Genomic DNA, 13,728 nt, shown 5'->3' with positions numbered 1-13,728 from the left:
GAAAGAAAAGAAAGAAGGAAGGAAGGAAAGAAGGAAGGAAGGAAGGAAGGGAGAGAGAGAAAGGAAGAAAGGAAGAAAGAAAGAAAACAGAAAAGAAAGAAAAAGGCTAGACCTCATGCAATACCATTTCCTAATAAGTTCTGTTAATAAATTTTTGTTGTCTTTCAACTTGAAAAGCCATGGGAAAAGACAGTCTTTTTGTTTTGTTTGTTTTTTCTGGGGGGGTTCTTCTCCAAAGTGGGGAGGAAAAAAACATATCTTTTATCCACTTCCATTATCCTCTTGCCCCTTAAAAATCCCACTTTTAGAGATATCTACTTATTTACAAACTGACTCTGAGAAGAAATAAAAAGTGGAGGTAGATACACAGACCAGAAATGAAAGTGTAGTGACCACCAAATGCAGTTACAAAGGCTGAACTTGTCTCAAGATCCAGGATTGTTGTTTCAATTCTGGCCTCCTTTTGGAAGTGGTACCACTTTTTCGAGGCATCAGCAAGGAGTTCAGCACATTTAGGGAGGATGCCATCACAGAAATCCTAATGGTTATATTTCAGCAACACACAGGTAGAGAAGGGGGCAGGGAGAGGGTTTCTTTATGAAATAACTTCTTGTCTAGAAGTCTCACACTCAACTAGGAGAGAGGAAGTCACAAACCGGCCACTTGCGTAATCAGGGTTATTTGTCGCGGAAAAGCCACAGGGGAAAGGTGATGGCAAGGAGGCCGCAATCTCCCTTTCTCGGTGCACACATCTGCTGGTAGGAAGAGGCAACTCTGCATGCCTTTACCAAAGGCCATCCTGGGTCTGTATGTGTAAGCCACATGTGTGTGTCTGTGAACATTTATGACTTATGTGCTAACACAGGAAAAGACACTCCCTTTGATCAGTTCAACAGAGTTTGGTGAAATTAGCTCCGAACGAGAAACCAGAAAACCTGGCTTCCCTGCCTTCTCTCTTACTGATGTGGCCTCTGGCAAGCCCTTCACCTTGGCAAGCCTCGGTCTCCACCTCCAAAAAGTGGAATTCGTGAGCTCTGTCCCAGAGAGCAGGTGAAATAATGCACGAGACAGCACTGTATTAAAGTATAAGGTAGCTCACTACTGTAGGGAGTCATCATTTATTATGAATAAGCAGGAAAGAATTCAGATGCCAATTATTTAGCTATCTTTTCACTAAGCTAGGTAATCTAGCCAGAAGGTGGATGGGTAAGATTTTCCCCACTTAGGTGCATGCTCTGTATGTGAATCTACAGCACACAGGTGTCTGAGCTCTATTATTGACAAATCTATTTTAATTTGCTATATTGTTTCTAATTCTCTTCCGGATCTCCAAGCAGTAAAAAATACCAAACTGAGAAAAGTTCTGTGCAAATTAACTGGGCCAGAAAGAATTTTTACCACCTGTTTGTAGATGTAACTTATTTGTGGCACTAATTTCTAAGGAATGGAGCATTACTATGATTACAAAGGTCTGTTCTGATGTGAACCTCTTTCCTCCTATAATTTCACCCCACTAAAATCTGCCCCAAATTTCCTGATGTAAGCACTAAAGAAGTTTTATGTTTGTTTGTCTGCATTAAGATATATTTTCTGAAGGTTTGGGAACCTAAAATTAGAATATTTAATAAGCAACTACTGACTTTTATCACCTTCTTTAGGATTTACCGCTCACCCAGTGACGTTATCTTTCCTAAGCTAAATTAAAAGACAAATTCAAATCCTGCATGGTAGCCACCAAAAGCATATATTTGAAAAACAGGATTCGGCGTGCCATTTTATGCATTATTTAATGGTATGCAAATTATAAGTCAGACAGTTAGGAAAACCACACTTCAGCATTAATAAACAGCAACACTACTACTACTACATTAATTATGATATTGCTATGATTTATTCCTAAGGTTTGCATTTTGATTCTCCTTGAAAATTTATGCCATCTGATAAGTGGTAACCTAGTTCCCCTCCTACATCTCCTGCCCATTTCTCAAATCTGTTCCTCCTACCCACCCGATGGGTGTCTGTAGGAAACGGGTACAGAAATACAAAGTCATAAGCAGCCGCATTGTCTTACAAGCATTAAAAATTAAAGAACAAGCAAACACCACCTAAAGCTCCAACATTTATTGTGTCAATGTTAAGCACACTTTTTAAAAGACAACATAGAATGTATAGAAACAAGGGGTTGGGGACTCATGCGCATTTCCACAATACGGGTAATTAGGTTGGCTGGTTTCAGAAGGGCCAGGGCATCACTCATGACAGCGATGGTCCACGGGCCCTCTCTATGGGACTGATTCACTGTTCCAGTGTGGGTCTGTTTTTTTGTTTTTACTTTTTATTAAAAAATATAAATAAAATGGCACTGCAGGTCCAGGCTGGAAGGACTCTGCAGGACTCTGTCTTCGCACAACGGCTTCTTGGAGGCTACTGTCAGAAAACATCACAAACTAGCAGGATGACAGACCACGCTGACGTCGACTGGGCGGCACGCGTCCACCCCGCCCCTGGGGGCTTCAAATTTTCTCAGAACTTAAGGGCTCTCGAGCTTCCATCCGAAAACTGCCACACATCTTGAGCTCTCTGGGTACTACGCCGAATGGGGGTGTGTGAAGAACCTAGAAAGAGGTTGGAGACAGAGGAGGGGGAAAAAAAAAAGTACAGGTGTGACTTGGCCCAATGATTTTCTGTTCTCTAACTAGCTTTTAAAAATTAGAACTTAAACCAACCACAGGTCGAGCCACTGGCATCTTAAGCATGATTTCAAACTCAGTCTCCCCTCCCCAAGTATCTCTGACCTCTGAGTGGTCTTCCCACGCCTCCCTCCCTTCTGTCCCCCCAAGGAGGACCCAGGTCCCCCCACCCCTGCCCAATTGTATGATAGTCCTAATAAACTCGGGACACACCTGGAAGGAAACACTTGCCCTTATGACTGAGAAAACTTAGTAAGAAACAGTCCTTTGGTTGAGGAGAGCGGGAGAGGGAGGAGGGAAAGGGGACATCTTCTCAAAATAATAATAAAATTATAAAGAAACAAAAAATTAAAACTGATGTAAAAGCAGCACAACGAAAACATGAAATGTCATCAAGTTCAACGTCAAAGCAGCCAATGATTTACAAGAGGCGAACAAATCTCTGAAGAGAAAACCAGAACCCAAAAGAGTTGCTCTCAAATTGCACCAAAAACTGCCTGTAGTTTCTTTCAAACATGCAGTTTTCTTTTCTTTTTTGGAAGGGGGAAGGCAATGGTGAAGGGAAGAAGGGAGTGGTTATTTTCCTCCGGGGTTCCTCCCTTGCTGTGGACATTGACTTGAAGCAGCAGAACTGGGAGTCCGGATGTGCCGAGGAAGAGGGCTACCACTGTGGCATTCCAGGCCTCGTTGCCATGGCGACCCGAAGCAGGGGCCTGGGGCCTCCTCTCCCCTGACTTGGCGCCGCAGGAGGCCCGGGGTCTGGAGCTCAGCTGCTCTCACGCATCCCACCCCTGAGCAGAGCAGCGGAGACCTGGGCTGAGGGGCATGCTGTGTCCAGGTGGGTTCTGGGGAATCCCATTCCCAGTCCAGCGCTAAGTCACTGTCGTCGAGGCCCCTTTAGCTGAAACCCAATCAAACCCCTTCGTCCAACCTGCTACCAATATTCAAAGCCCTAATAGACAAAGTGTATCATGGGCATGTACCACGTTCACAGCTATTTAAAAAAGCACAGCCCCCTAAGGGTTTAGGGGCTCCCGCTTTAGAGGACACTTGGGGAAATGGCTTAATTTGCCTCTTCTACCATCCCTATGAAAGATCTGATACACGTGCTCCCTTGAAATAGTTTTTGCCACTTTACAGAAAGGAAAAACAGTATTTGGATCAACCATCGAGCTGTGTTCAGCCTAGTTTAGGTTCTTAAGTACAATGACCCGTGTGAACTGGATTGGTCTCTTTCCCATTTGGAAGGGAGGAATTAATGGTATCCCATGACTGTAGATGACACTGGGAAATAGAGAGAGAGAAAGAGAGAGAGAGAGAAACAGTCCCATCCCTCTAAAGGCTGAGTCACTGCCCATGTGCTGTATGTAGTAAATGAAACAGCGGGCTAATGGGATAACGAGATGCCAGCAAGCAGAAGTGCAGACCCGACAACCCATGTCCACAGTTCATAGCTATAGCAGCCCTAGAGTAAATACACATCATCTCAATTCCCTCTATGTGTTCTGATGTCCATTTCTCTAACAATGGGTTGTTTATTCTCAACTGGGAAAGATGCAGGGCTTTAGGAGACACCTAGGAAAATCTGCTAGATGGCTCATGCCTTTTAAAAGTTAGCAGTCTTTTAAGAAACATTTTTCCAAGCAGGTTGAGAGAACTCTGCCAATCCCATCCTCTATCGGCAAAGTTCCCACAATTTTTTTCACAGGAAGTTGTCTGAAAAAAAGAGAATGGGATGGGTACATTCCTGAACACACCAGGCCCAGGGACAATGGAGTAACAGAATCGTAATGAGGAACACACAGTTACAACACAGTCATAAGAAGTCATGTTCGTGTGTGTACGGAGGGGGAAGGAGACTTAAAACAAGAAAACACTGTATTTCCTCCCTCAGTCCCTGTGAGCAAAGGGCTACAAGCAGGAGAGGATGGGGCCTGAGGCTTCTCAACTCCTTTTCAGGAAGGCCCGAAATAATCCCAGTACTTTTCAGCAAACTGTGTCTGTGAATAAACCACCTCATGTCCTTATTTCTCCAATTGGAATTATACCTAAGCCACCTCCCGCCACTTCCTTTCAAATTCTCACTTCTAGCATTATGAATATATACAATATGTACTTATTGCATATACAAAAACAGTATTTAAATAAACAGTTCTATATCTACAGAATGCCCTGGGAAAAACTCAACTACTTCACACTTCCTGCCATGGCCAGTGCAAATGAAGAACTGTGTTCACCTCACTTCTTAGTAACCTTTGTAACGTGTTGGTTCCAGCCCTTTTGTAGGTCCTAAACAAAGAAAGGATAGCAAATGGGTTCAGGAAGGAGGTAATAGAGGCACTGGAAGAGTTTCTGATTTAAAATCTGTGAGAAATAGAATTTGCTGTATTCCTGTTTATTAAGTTGTTCTCAAATGAAGATTTAAAAGAACATTTTAAGCATCAGGAGTTCAGGTATGTAGGAAACATTCCATCAGCACGTCAAGCCTGTTACAAAAACTTACTTGAGGATTTTAAGAGACATTAATGTTCTTAGTAGTTCCTCATTTAAAAAAAAATAGATCATGAATTCATCTTACTGTTGGAAATTTGTATGTTATTTTATATTAAGGTTTTAAATTTTAGAAGTGATATTCATGTTGGCTAGGTTCTCATGCTTCTATTGTTCATCAGCTTCAGAAATAATATTTTATCAGAAGATTTCAATAAGTTAGGAGACTGAGTAACCTGAAGAACCCGTCTCCCAATAAATTTATTTAACTTTGGGACCATGTAAATCAAACATAATCTGTGATTTATCACCAGATGTTTGCACTCCTCCCCATTCCCCATTTGATTTAAGAAATTTGAACAGACAAGTATACAATATCCACCATTAATTCTGTCTGTCAGGATGCAAAACCTAATTATGCTAAGAGCATCATATACTGAGAAATTAAAATGAATACTATATATAAAACCTGCACAGTTGCACTCATAGCTCCTAATAAAAGAGTAATAGGGACACACGGAGGTTTTATGGACATTTAATATGGTGGAGTTGAAGTCACCACATCTAAAGCTGGCATGGCACTGGGGAATTATTTCTATGTGTCTTGAGCAGCATTTTGGGTTCAGTTTTGGAGAAACCTAATCCAAAACACATACAGTATATCTTTTCTAAGTTCAGTGACAAACATCAAGTTCTCAAGGTACCGCACGCCAGCCCCACCCCAGCTCCTGTGTAATATTCGCCAACATCCTTTCGCAGTGGATTCCTCTAGCCCCACTCTCTCCTTCCCACCCAAACTGGCTTTTCAGAAAACATTGACTTTCTCTACACTTTAGAAAGATAAAACTATTCTTGCCTCAGATAAAAGGCATGACATGAAAAGGCCACCTCACAGGCACTAGGGCATAAGAACTGAGCGACAAAAAATGCTACCACAAGAAGACAACAGAATGGCTTTTGTTTTGGTTTTTTACAAAAATAAGAACAATGTCGTATTCGTTCATCTACACTGGGAACAGGGAGACGATATCACAGAGGTATGTGTTTAGTAAAGCAAATAGATGCTGCAACATGCAGTATTTGTAAAATTGACAACACAGATTTCTAAGGAAGGATTTTTAAAATAGACCTAACTGGCTGGTCAGAAGATAACTGAAGGGTATTCCCACCCTTATTTGCTGTCATCCAGGAAGACCCTATCAAAACACCTAAAGTAATCTGTAGCATCTAGGGTTCCTGGGATCTCAGAACCACAAGGCAAACCACTACTCATCTCAGGAAATCAGTGGCTGATTCCAAAGATTTCACTATGTCTGACTAAACCCCTAGTGGCTGCTTTCTTTTCTTTTTTCTCTCTCTCTCTCTTTTTTTCTCCCCTTTTAAAAGAAACAAAAACCAAAAAACAAAACCTGATGCCTTTGTTTCCAGATTTTTAGATTTGAAAAGTGGGGTTATTTTGTTACAAGAAAAGACTCTTACATGGAAACCAAAGAGCTGATTTAAAAATATATATATATATTTTACATTATGTTCTAAGATAAAGCAAGGATGGGAGAATAGAAAAGAACTTTTAGACAACAAGAACAGCAAAAAATTTAAAGGAAATAAAAGTTTAAGATGCTATTACCAGCAAGTTTTTTCACTTATATTTGAATGGATTTCTGCTAAGAGATGGAATAAGTTTTTAACATCAGACTGAAAACACCTTCCATTTCTTAAAACTATTCTAGAACTGTAAAGCCTTAAAACTATGTCCAGGGTTTGAGATATGTCTATTTTAATATAGTAAGTACTTTATGTTCCTTTAGGGTATAATACACGCATCAGAATGCCCATAGAAATAATCCTGAAAAAGACTGACTGGCCTTCTCTTAAAACCTGTTATTTTCTTGAAAGTAATTTACAGAGTGTGTCAAATGAGGACACAAGAAGCTTACAATGTGTACTTTAATTTTTTTTATTTTTTTCAATAAAGGGACAAAATGGGTGTATGAACAGGTTAATGCAGACAACTGCCAAAAAAACACAGACAGTGGTTTTTCCAATAGAACTTAACAAAGACCAGAAACAAATACAATAAAAAGCCAGGTTGTAATGACCTTTGGTCATCTAAATAAAAAAAAAATAAAAACAAAGAAAAATAAAAGATCAAATTAAGTGCCTCTGTTTTGAACAGGGCACATAAGCAATAATAAATAGTGACTCCCATAGTAAAAGATAAAATTTCAAGTTACGACAAACAGCTTTCATTACAGGAATAGAAAAGGCCAATAACAAAATATTCTGCATTGCCATTTACAAAAAAGTATTGACTAAAGCGGGCTTTCTCTTTAATATGCTTTGCATATGAAATTCTTTCCAATCTAAATATAAAGCACCATTTAGTTTTTGGCAATGAAAAAAACTGCAAAACATTGGTTTTTTTTTTTTTTTTCCTTTTTTTTTTTCTTTCTTTCTTTTACTGCATATGAAGGTAAGATGCTGGAATGTAGGGTGATAGAAGGAAAGGGACAAAAAGCACACTACATAACAAACCAACGTTATTAGCTTGCAGTACTGCATACAGTATGGCAGCAGGAAAAAGGAACAAAAAAGGATATGTACAACCCCTATGACAGCCATCCATGTGACATTCTAGCAGGCTCCCCCAAACCGCCATTATATGGCTTCTCATCTGTAATGTCACACGTTTTTGTTTCTCTCTTTTTTTTGAAGCATACAAATAATTTGCAGTATATTATCCTGCCAAATTAAAAAAATATACTGTGGCAGCCTGTCTTTTTTTTTTTTCCACTACCGAAAAAGGTACATTGATACCTTTTAAGAGAACAAGCAACAGTTAAAAATACAAGCTTCAATATAAATACTATAGTGCCTAACACTAGATGAACATTTAATTCAAATACCATTCTAGAAATACAGAAAAAAGACCATAAATGTATTTTAGCATAGGAATCAACATGAGTGTGCATTTTCCTATATTTAAGTACTATATAATCTTAAACCTTTCCCCAATGTATGTTTTTTTTTTTTACAACCTGAAGAGCGGTGTGTATCCAAGGCATAGAATTTCCACTACCATTTTTAAATGGATAACAAGTCTTGTAACACCACCAAGACAATGGAACCCTAAAATGCAGTTCCCCCCTAAACATAATGAAGTGTTTTTTTAAAAAATTTTTTCTTAACATTTATATTTAAAAAAGTTTTGTACAAAAAAATCCTTGCACTGTAGAAGCGAAAGCAATCATTCATTTCTATGTTAAGTGTATTCTGTTTCCATTCACAGCGCTTGCAATGTTGCGTCCAAGTAAGTAAGCTCAATAGTCAAGTAAATGGCTGGCAAAGTTTTTTTTTTTTTTAGTTTTTTAAAAATGCTCCTCAATGAGATTGTGTTCAATTTTTTTTTCAGCATTCTTGCAACTTTTCCCTTAAGTATAGACCTGTAAACTGGGAAAATTGTACAGTGCACTTAATTGTCCTATCTGAGCAGGTTTATTTTATACTCAACCTCTGTATCTCTGATTAGAGAAAAGATACAGATATCACAGGCAGAGTCAAGTGCTATTTGAACACCAACTGGGGCAGATGCTAGCTTAATAAAAAAGAAAAAATTAAAAAAATAAAAACAAAAACAATGAATCCTCTTCCATGTTAACACAAATAGCACACAGTGTATGGAAAAGAAATGAAGTACAACTTTTAGGGAGCACAGACATATATACTGCTACTCTTAAAATTCTTTCTCTTCTTTTTTTAAGAATGTCACATTTAAACGCAAGTCTTAAGAATTCATAGTTAATCATCATTGTATCAATATTAGCTTATATACCTGTTCTAGTTTTAAATGGCAAATAGTACCACGTTGTGCTAATAAATCATATTATTTTCTTCTGTTCCCCTCTGTCAAACCTTATTGTCAGCCTCTTCCTTTCAATATGGTATCCAAGGTCTTAAAGTTTATCATTTGATTGTCCACTTGACAACCAAGTAGATCTGGATCTATTTCTTTTGGTGCCAGAATTTTTAAAGAGACATTATTAAAGCAAATATCTTCATAAAATGAACTCCTTACTAGTGTATTTAATTGCGTTCCAGGGCTTTTGCACATTACACATTCAATTTAATCACTGTTTAAAAAAAATAAAACTTTGGGCAAAACAGCCCATTTCTTTTAAGCTCTCACCAGGAGCAAAGTAGCTTTTATACTGGTATAATCAGTTTTGTTTATAAAATTAAACTAAAGGAAAAATGATGATTAACTAGGACATAATGGGTCATATTTTTAGGTAGCCATTGTTGTGAGAAATACAATATAGAATTATATGCTAGTTCCTAAGGTTTATTACCTCACCCAATGCTGAATTAAGCTACAAGTTTATAACAAGTAGAAACAACCATCAATGTGGTTTTAATAGATCCAAGGCACTCATATTTTAAAACCAAATGATAGAATAAACTTGTTCTGTTTTTCTGTTAGTTTGTCAATTCAAGGCCTTTTCTTCTTCCTCTCCAATTGATACATTTAACCCTTTAGAGACAGACATTTAGCTCATAGAGATTTTTTTTCCGTGCTATCTATTCTGTCTATAGAGGGTTAATCCAAAGACTGTTTTTCCTCCTCACGTTATAAAATAAAACTGTACATGATATGTATTACAGAATGTATGCAGCATGGTCTTTTTCTCTCTCTCTCTTTTTCTCTCAGAACGGAACTGGAAACAGCAACATGTTTGCTCAGCAACGAATTAGGGACAATTTAAAATAGCCATAACATACCATACATGCTGTCTAAGTTTAAAAAAAAACATACACAACATGTAAATTATTGCACAAGAGAAAGGCTCAAAGTTTGCGTAAAATGCAATAGTATTGCCCCATACAGATCATGCATTCAAACGGTGAGAACATAAAGGAAAAAAAAAAAAGGAAAAAGAAAAAAGAAAAAGAAAAAGAAAAAAAAACAGGTGTGCTGGTGACAAGCACTCTCATATTCTTAGCTTCATTACTTCTGTTTGTTTGTTTGTTTGTTTAAATCACATGGGACTAGAAAAAAATCCTACAGGGAGTGGGGCTGCAGGGCGATGGGGAAGGGGAGTGGTGAAAAAGGGGGTGTCAGGTGGGAGTGAGGGAGGGGTATTAATATACCTCTATTCAGTTTTTATATCATTATTCAACACTCGATCACTGTGCCATTTTTTCATGTGTTTCTCCAGGGTACTGTACACGCTAAAAGGCATCTTACAAATTTCACATTTGTAAACGTCCTTCCCCACCTGGCCATGCGTTTTCATGTGCCTGGTGAGCTTGCTACTCTGGGCACAGGCATAGTTGCACAGCTCGCATTTATAAGGCCTTTCGCCCGTGTGGCTTCTCCTGTGGACAGTGAGATTGCTACAGTTCTTGAAGACTTTCCCACAGTACTCACAAGTGTCGCTGCGTCTGCCCTCTTTTGAGCTGGGCCTGCCCGGGCCCGGACCACTAATATGGGGCGTGCTCCCTCCACTTCCCGTGCCGCTGCGCCCCGAGATCCCTCCGTCCAGCTCCCCGGGCGGTGTGGAGAAGCGCAAGCTCCCGTTCTCCGAGGAGTGCTCCGACGAGGAGGCAAAAGGCGATTGTCTGGAGTCTCCGAAGCTAAGGAAGGGATCTTTGAGCTGCCTGGAGGCCGCGTAGCCGGCGAGCCACTGCGAGTACACGTTCTCCGTGTTGGGCATCGCTGCCGGGGGCAGGTCGAACTCCTTCTCGAGCTTGATGCGCTTAGAGAAGGGGCTCAGCGAGCTGGGGCTGCCCAGCAGCAGCTTTTTGGACAGGCCCCCCGAGGCCGACTCGCCCGGGGAGCAGCCACGGCCGTTAACAGTGCCATCGTCTATGCGGTCCGACTCGCCGGCCACCGAGTCTTCGTCGCAAGTGTCCCTGTGGCCCTCGGCCTCGGCCAGGTGGCCGCGCTTATGCTTCTCGCCCAGGACCTGGTGGAAGGCCTCGCTGAAGTGCTGCATGGAGCTGAGCACCATGCCCTGCATGACGTCGGGCAGGGCGCGGCTCTCGTCGCCCACGCCCACCACCGCGCCCCGCGAGCTGTTCTCGTGGTGGCGCGCCGCCTCCAGGCTCAGCCCGAAGCCGTAGTCCACCCTCTCGCTCTCCGTCAGCTCCTCCTCCTCCTCTTCCTCCTCTTCTTCCTCTTCCTCGTCGTCCTCCTCTTCCTCCTCATCCCCGTTCTCCGGGATCAGGTTGGGGTCGTTCTCGCTCTTGAACTTGGCCACCACAGACTTGAGCGCGCTGCTGGCGCTGCCCACCAGGTCGCTGGTGCCGGGTTCCGGGGAGCTGGCGGTAGAGAGACCGTCGTCGGACTTGACCGTCATGGGGGACGATTTGTGCATGTGCGTCTTCATGTGACGCTTCAGCTTGCTGGCCTGGGTGCACGCGTGGTCGCACAGGTTGCACTTGTAGGGCTTCTCGCCCGTGTGGCTGCGCCGGTGCACCACCAGGTTGCTCTGAAATTTGAACGTCTTGCCGCAGAACTCGCATGACTTGGACTTGACCGGGGGCTGGGAGGGAGGAGGGGCGGATTGCAGAGGAGGGAGGGGGGGCGTCGCCAGGAAGGGCGGCTTGCTACCTGGCTGGAATGGTTGCAGTAACCTTTGCATAGGGCTGGGCCGGCCTGGGGACAGCGGTGGGCTAGACGTGTTCCCTGCCAGCTCTCTAAGTCTCCTAGAGAAATCCATGGCGGGAGGCTCCATAGCCATTGGATTCAACCGCAGCACCCTGTCAAAGGCACTCGGGTGATGGGTGGCCAGGGCCATCTCTTCCGCCCCCAGGCGCTCTATGCGGTGGGGGTCCAAGTGATGTCTCGGTGGTGGACTAAACAGGGGGGGAGTGGGTGGAAAGCGCCCTTCTGCCAGGCCGGAAGCCTCTCTCGATACTGATCCTGGTATTCTTAGCAGGTTAAAGGGGTTATTGTCTGCAATATGAATCCCATGGAGAGGTGGCTGGGAAGGACATTCTGCACCTAGTCCTGAAGGGATACCAACCCGCGGGGTCAGGGGACTTCCGTGTTCGCTTTCTAAGTAGATTCTTAATCCATGAGTGTTCTGTGCGTGTTGCAAGAGAAACCATGCACTGGTGAATGGCTGTTTGCAAGTTGTACATGTGTAGCTGCTGGGCTCATCTTTACCTGCAAAATAATACAACACCAACATCAATGTTTAATCACTGAGGCGGGCATCAGCAATTGCTTATTTATGTTCCACCTCCAGCCTTCCCTGCCCCCACCCCTCAACCCCAAGGCCTAAACCCTCACTGACCTACCCCTGTGCCTGGCACGTCTGAGCATGGGTACCCAGTAAATATTGGTCCAATCAGTCTTCCTGCCATTAAACTCAGTTCTAGGAATTTCATATCCAGTCCCCAAAGCAGAAAAATCCTGGCCAGTTCTGGCTTGAGAATGAAGGTCCCTACATTCTAGGCACCTAAACAAATGTCTTCTAAACTTTCCAGTCCCATCAGCTGTAGTTTGGGGCAAGCCATCTCATCTCCATGTGCCTCTGTTTCCTCTTTGTTAAGTGAGAAACTTGGACAAGGTGACCCAAGGAAACTTTTTGGCTTCCTAAATCCCAGCTTTCTATTTCCCCCCTGGGTGGCAGGTGAACTTTCTAAATAGGCAAACATTTCATAGAGATTCAAAAAAAGGGGAGAAGGTCAACTCACTGCAATATTATATGGCCCTAGAGATGCTTTCAGTCTTAGTCTGAAACACACTAATTGTTGATATTGTTAAAATGAGAGGGTACTCATAAAATACTTCCATGGAAAAAAGACTAGCAACATTCTCACATCCCAGACTGTGGGAGGATCAGTGAGTCCCAATTTTGGTTCCACAACACCCCATGGGGACGCCCATTTTTATCTCAAAGAATGTTTAAAAATCTGAAAGAAAAACTTCATTCAGATCTAATGGATAGGCTGTATCCAATCTTTAGGAGTTGTCCCCCAGTCAGACAAATGCAAGTCTGGAAAAGTTAGGAGGAGTGGCTGGTGCCGACTTAAGCAGACACAGCATCCTAGTTTAAGGAACAGTTAAAGCAGCCAGCACCATGACAGGCAGCAGGCTGAGAAATGCTACACTATCCTCCTCCTCATTATTTTGAGAGGCTAACAACGTGAACCAAATTATACAACATCCTGCGCCCTCGGCTGAGACTCAGCTCCAGTTGAGAAAGAAACAGAAAGATACAGTTCAGCTAGTCAACTCTGGCCAGTAGCCAAGCCGTCTGGAGAGGGGCCCTGCTTAAGTCACATTATTTCCCTTGCTGAAAAGAACCCAAGAGTGGTAAATGCCACTTTGGCAAAGAAGGGCCAGCTTGACTTCACAAAATCTTTCATTTGGGGAGATGGCTAAATTAAATATATATGGGGAGATAGCTAAATTAAATATATATATATATGGAATAACTAACCAACAGTTTACTAGTCAAGTACAACATTAAAAAGGGCAGAAGTAATGGTAGCCAAAGGACAAGGATGAGAAAAACAGAAAACTTCCCATGGATTC

General features: G+C 42.1%; 1 protein-coding gene across 5 annotated transcripts in view; it reads right to left on the bottom strand.

Moving 5' to 3' along the window:
• Nucleotides 1-1,770: 1,770 nt before the first annotated feature.
• Nucleotides 1,771-13,728, bottom strand: part of BCL11A (B-cell CLL/lymphoma 11A (zinc finger protein)) — a 98,081-nt gene continuing 86,123 nt past the window's right edge. For 3 of the 5 annotated variants that reach the window (XM_011997786.1, XM_011997785.1, XM_011997788.1), the window contains one exon: nt 7,122-12,351. In XM_011997786.1, coding sequence (XP_011853176.1) covers nt 10,331-12,351 — 2,021 coding nt within the window. In that variant the 3' untranslated portion in view covers nt 7,122-10,330. Of the gene's footprint in view, nt 2,616-7,121; nt 12,352-13,728 lie in introns of those variants that run through there. The other 2 variants (XM_011997787.1, XM_011997789.1) reach the window with 2 other exon arrangements.

This window comes from Mandrillus leucophaeus, unplaced genomic scaffold (genome assembly GCF_000951045.1).
Source record: "Mandrillus leucophaeus isolate KB7577 unplaced genomic scaffold, Mleu.le_1.0 Scaffold547, whole genome shotgun sequence".
NCBI lineage: Eukaryota > Metazoa > Chordata > Mammalia > Primates > Cercopithecidae > Mandrillus > Mandrillus leucophaeus.
The sequence above is the reverse complement of the archived record's forward strand: the minus strand, read 5'-3'. Positions and strand labels throughout refer to the sequence as shown.